The 5,667-nt window shown below is 44.3% G+C and overlaps 1 protein-coding gene across 1 annotated transcript in view; it reads left to right on the forward strand.

The window, feature by feature from the left end:
- Positions 1-234: 234 nt before the first annotated feature.
- Positions 235-5,667, forward strand: part of tbc1d2 (TBC1 domain family, member 2) — a 14,384-nt gene continuing 8,951 nt past the window's right edge. The window contains exons 1-3 of the mRNA XM_080843644.1: positions 235-356; positions 3,999-4,374; positions 5,058-5,157. Coding sequence (XP_080699770.1) covers positions 346-356; positions 3,999-4,374; positions 5,058-5,157 — 487 coding nt within the window. The 5' untranslated portion in view covers positions 235-345. The remainder of the gene's footprint in view (positions 357-3,998; positions 4,375-5,057; positions 5,158-5,667) is intronic.

The following is a 5,667-nucleotide window of genomic DNA, read 5'->3' on the forward strand; positions in this document are numbered from 1 at the left end:
CCCACTCTTATAGATGCATGGTGACAATCCAACAACACAAAGAACACCATAAATTATATTGGTACAGCAGTACATTAAAACATTCCATTAGCCCTCTCTGGGCGTTCAATTTGCACAGCATGACGTAACCGGGGCTCCTCGCTCTGCAGTGAGTGTGCTTGTGTGTGGTTGGGTTTGAGCAGGTCTACTCATGAGCGATATCTCCGTTCGGCAGAGACGCAGTCAAGGAAGTGGCACTCTGCCACCGTTTAGCTAGCATAGTTGTGTTTGTGTCGCAGTCAGAGAGGCTCGCGAAGTTTTAAGAGAAGTTTGGCGCTGTGTGGGGTCGCGTCTGAAGCACAGGGAATGGACAGCATGTAAGTAACACTGTGTTAAGTTTTGTTCACAGAGAGTGTTTTGCCTCTCCCCTTTAACGGGGTCCCAGATGAGGATCCGGAGGCCTGCCATGGTTGCAGTGATTATGCGTTGTGTTTAGCGCACTGAAGTTTCCTGAAATGCATTGGAGAGGAGAGCAGCGGAGACGCCCTTTATAGTGCTTATGTAGGAACACTGAGTGTGTGTGTGTGTGTGTGTGTGTGTGTGTGTGTGTGTGTGCGCGCGCGCGCGCTCGCTACTTTATTATAGACCATGGGTCGGGAACCTATGGCTCGCGAGCCACCACTGGCTCTTTTGCTGATGGTCGGGGCTCTCGGACGATATGGGTTGGAGAAAAACACGGAGAAAAAAAACGTGTAATCAAGAGATCAGCCTAGGCCTAGTAGAAGGCTTAAATAACAGTCAATACTAGTTATATTAAAATGACAAGGCTTCGTGACAAATACGTAGGTCTATCTGAGTTATTTAAATTTAACTTTCCACCTCACTTGACTCCGTAACCATAGCCTGCAAAATATTGTTACATTCGCGGCTGGTTGCCATGCCAATATCTAACAAAATCACAGATTTCCCTACATTTCCGTCAACGAGAAAACTTCCATTGTTAAAGTTGATAGGCTAGAGAAAAATATTGAAAAGGAAAAAACGTATTGTGCATCCCTGGTGTTTCTATCGGAGATTTCGAAATAGAGGTTGCCGACCTGACCTCGTCTGGCATCTGGGTGGGCAAGTTCAAATCACTGAACGATCAGCTGGAAGGAATCGCACGTCAGCGAGCACAGCTTGCGAGCAAACACAAGTGGACTGACATGGGAAAGCTTCCATCTCAAGACGAACTGCTTCTAAAAACATGGAATGAACTGCCCATTTCATATTGCAAATTGCAATATGTTAGTATTGCTGTGTTACCCATGTTCCGTTCCACTTATGCATGCGAGAAATCTTTCTCACATATGAAAAATATAAAGACGAACCTGCGCTCGCGTTTAAACGACGAAAGCCTCAATGCTTGCATGAAGCTTCACCTCACAGAATATGAGCCAGACTACAAGGCCATCAGCAAGTCTATGCAGCACCAGAAGTCGCATTAATCTCTGGTAGGCCTAATGTTCAATTTCGAGTGTTGTGTTGTCAACGTTGTTAACTTCATGTCGTTGTTACGCTGTAACGTTGTTAACTTCTGTCATTTCCCATTGCCATTTACATTTCATGTTACTAGTACAATAACTTTAAAAACTACTAGAAAATGTATTTAAAATACTCTGTTGAATAAAAGTAACTGTTAGTTAAATATCCAAACTTTTTCTTGTAACTGTCTTTTTGTGGCTCTTCTGAGATAAAAAAAAATAAAAAATGGTAAAAGTGGCTCTCCAGGCAAAAAAGGTTCCCGACCCCTGTTATAGACCCTTGTGGGCCAGAGTAATCTGCTGCTGAGTCTGAGAGTGTCTGGCCTCCCCTGTGCTTGAGTGTGTGACTTTTTATTGTGTGTGTGTTCATAACGTGCGTCTGTTTATGAAGCGTGTGTGTTTTGTGTATCTTCACATTAAAGAAAAAAATAAAAGCACCCTTCAAACAATAAAATATTTATTTTACCTCAAGATAAATAAAACATTTGCCAAATGACAATTAGCTATGACCCTACAATGAAGGCACTGCAACACTGTGCATCGGTCAGCTAAGATTTGCAGACTTGTTGGCAAGATTGTTGGCAAAGCCATAGACATATAGATTAGTAATTCTATATGTCTATGGGCAAAGCTGCTATGCGCCCTCTGGTGGACACATTATGTAATGACATAACTGGTAATTTTGTTGAAGGATCAATCTTCAGTTTTCCCTTACACACACACACACACACAGATAGTTCGGCCATTAGCTTACAATGACCGATAATATTGACACGCTGATTTAGCAGTCAGGCTCTAGAATGTTCCCCTACCGCCCTGTATCCGGTGTATCTGAGTTGTGTGCAAACAGAATTTAAGCATTGCAGCCTGATGGTCTTTGTGGCATATCCGATTGTGTGTGTGTGTGTGTGTGTGTGCGTGAACAGAGTTTGAGCGTTATGGCCTGACTGATCGTGTGGTGTGTGTGTGTGTACTAGGGCCCACAGTTCGGCATGTACCATGTTTTATGGGCCATGGTTACGGTACGGTCGAGAAAAAAATAAAAACACCATTTAAACAATAACTATTTATTTTGCCTTTAGACAAATTAAAGTTTCTATTCAGAAAAATGGCAGCATGACTGACAAGGCAGGGTTTCTGTCTCTACTTCAGTGAGGTAGCTTTCACTTGCTCTGGAGGTCCATCTATCAGTACAGGGGGCATGGGTGTCTCTCTTCATTTGTCACAAATTGTTGTTGGAAGGCAACAGCGAGAGATTGTTGTGTTTTTGCTTATGAGTGGACTCTCCTTGATCCACCTGTGATAGGGCAGAGTGATGGCGTCGTTAATGAGACATCATGTTAGAACTGTTTCCACTCCAGTGGCCAACAGTGCCAAAGCAATGCTGCAGACTCTACTCTGTTTGTTTAAAGCACATGTGTCAAACTCAAGGCCCGCGGGCCTGATCTGGCCCGACATGCAATTTAATCTGACCCGCCAGCTCCTCAGAATGTTGCAAAAAGTTCCATTGATTTGAATAAACAAAGGTGAAATTCTATTTGGTTTGCCTAATTTTCCCTCAGGATTAATAAAGTATCCATCTATTTATCTATCAGAGCTTGCCTGCTGCGGCCGCTGGTATGTCGAACGCACCACAAATACTGCAAGTCCCACAATGCACTGTCCCCGCGTTGGTAGCATACGTCAATTTAAGGAGCGCTTGCCCCACTGGCCGGCCCTCGACTTACACCCATTTTTTTTAACTTCGGCCCTCTGTGTATTTGAGTTTGACACCCCTGGTTTATAGTCTTGTCATCATTTTAAACACTGAATCCAAAATGTTACCACACAGCGGATTTGAAAGACGCGGTGCCTCTCCAAATGTGCTCCTCCCTATGTAGCTAGCGTTCGCCATTGTCAAGTTGGAGCAAAGATAATTTTGCTTTTAGTTTCCCCTCTCTTCTCCAGCTCCTATTTGCATGTTTTGAAAATGATAGGAAATGTACAGGTGTACCGCAATTCTGCGGTTCACATGTGCATAATGAACTGTACTGAACACTTCGACAATATACTGTGTACCATTGCATCCCTAGAGTGCTTGTGTTCATAATGTGTGTGTGTGTGTATTTATGATGTCTGTGTGCATGTGTGTGTGTTTATAATGTCTGTGAGTGTGTGTTTATAATATCTGTGTTTGTGTGTGTGTTCCTAATGTATGTGTGCATGTGTGTGTGTGTGTTTATATTATCTGTGTGTGTGTGTGTGTGTGTGTGTTTAAAATGTGTGTGTGTGTGTGTGTTCCTAATGTCTTTATGTCTGTGTGTGTGTGTGTGTGTGTGTTTATAATGTCTGTGTGTGTGTTTATAATGTCTGTGTGTTCGTAATGTATGTGTGAGTGTGTACCTGTACAGTAGTAATGGAGAGGGGGCATATAGGCTGGCTATAGGTCTGTGTGTGTGTGTGTGTGTGTGTGTGTGTGTTTATAATGTGTGTTTTTATAATGTGTGTGTGTACCAGTGGCACCATGAGGGAACCTGCAGAGGAACAGGCGCCCCAGTTGCCCCAGTCCTCAAGCCAGTCACTGACAGACAGGTCCCAGCAGTCCCTCACCACCAATCAGACGGCTGTAGGCAGCTCTCTGGCCCGCCCCCAGCTGCCTCACCGGCTCTGTGGTTGGCTGGGGAAGAGAGGCGGGCCACTGAAGCTTTGGAAGACACGTTGGTTCTCCCACGACGATGGACGGAGTCTGCTGTTGTACTGGCGCACGCCGCAGGATGCCACGCCCCTCGGACAGGTGGAACTCTCCAGCGCCACCTTCAGCTACTCGCTGGAACCGCAAGAAGAGCAGGGAACCTTCAACATACACACACCACAACGCACCTTCATACTCAAAGTGAGTGTACACACACACACACACCACTCTATCTCCCACACGGTCGCACACACACACACACACACTCTATCTCTCACACACACCCAAACATACTCTGCCTCTCTCACACACTCACACAAACACACAAGCACACTTATCTATCTCCCCCACACACACATGCACCCCTCTCTCTCACCTTCATCCTGTATTTAAACATCATCCTCTTCACATGCACGCGCACACTAGTATATATGGACAAACACACACATGTACACACATACATTTCTACTACTGTCTTTACAGAAAGCTGAAATATACTCAGTCGACACATAAATGGAAGGACATTCGAGTGCTGGGGCAGGGCTGGAAGGGTTATTCTAAACACATCATACACCATACTGTGCTGAATGTGAAATGTAGCCTTTGTGCATGACACAGAAAATTAGACTGTGTATCCAGCCTCCTATTTGGGAAACAGGGCCTTAAAGTGCTCACAGATGTTAAGGGTTTAATTGTTCTGTCTTACAAAGTACAGTGTGTGTGTAATGTGTTGCTTCAAGTGAAAGTCAAATTGAAAACTGAGGCTGAAATCAAAGGCAGAGAATGGTGTTGTTTTGATCTTTGAATGTTTTACTGTCAACTGTCAATGCTGAAGAGGGTACATTTAGAGTTCACAAAAAAGTGTGTGTGTGTTTGTGTTTCAGGCTGCTAGTCATGAGTTGATGATGTACTGGTTGCAGCAGCTGCAGCTGACACGATGGCAACACAGGACGCAGAGAGGAGACACAAACACACACACTGCTGGTAAAACACACACACACACACTGCGCACAAAAATGATATGTATTTGTGTGTGTGAAAATCAAAGACAGGTTGCATGGCTCATCATACCTTCAGTCTGCAGACAGTTTCCTGTCAGAGCAACACACACACACACAGAAACACACAACACACATACACAGAAACACGCACACACACATCAAAACATATGCACACAACACACACACACACACACACACACACACACACACACACACACACACACACACACACACACACACACACTGAGCTAAGTGGAGCAGACCCAATCCTTAAAATTATAACTATGAATTAGAGTCATATACTGTATGTCTATGAAGAGTCCAAGTGTGTGTGTTTTGTCTGTCTGAGAAGATAACAGTAACTGCGTGCCTGCTGTGTGTACTGGTAGCTCTGGTTTGTGTGTGCGGTATGTCATGCATGTCCAGATATAAATGTGGTGTGAGTGTGTGTCATTATAAGTGTGTAGTGCCTGAGGCCTGACGATTGCCTTAA

This window comes from Sprattus sprattus, assembly GCF_963457725.1.
Source record: "Sprattus sprattus genome assembly, chromosome: 8".
Taxonomy (NCBI): Eukaryota; Metazoa; Chordata; class Actinopteri; order Clupeiformes; family Clupeidae; genus Sprattus; species Sprattus sprattus.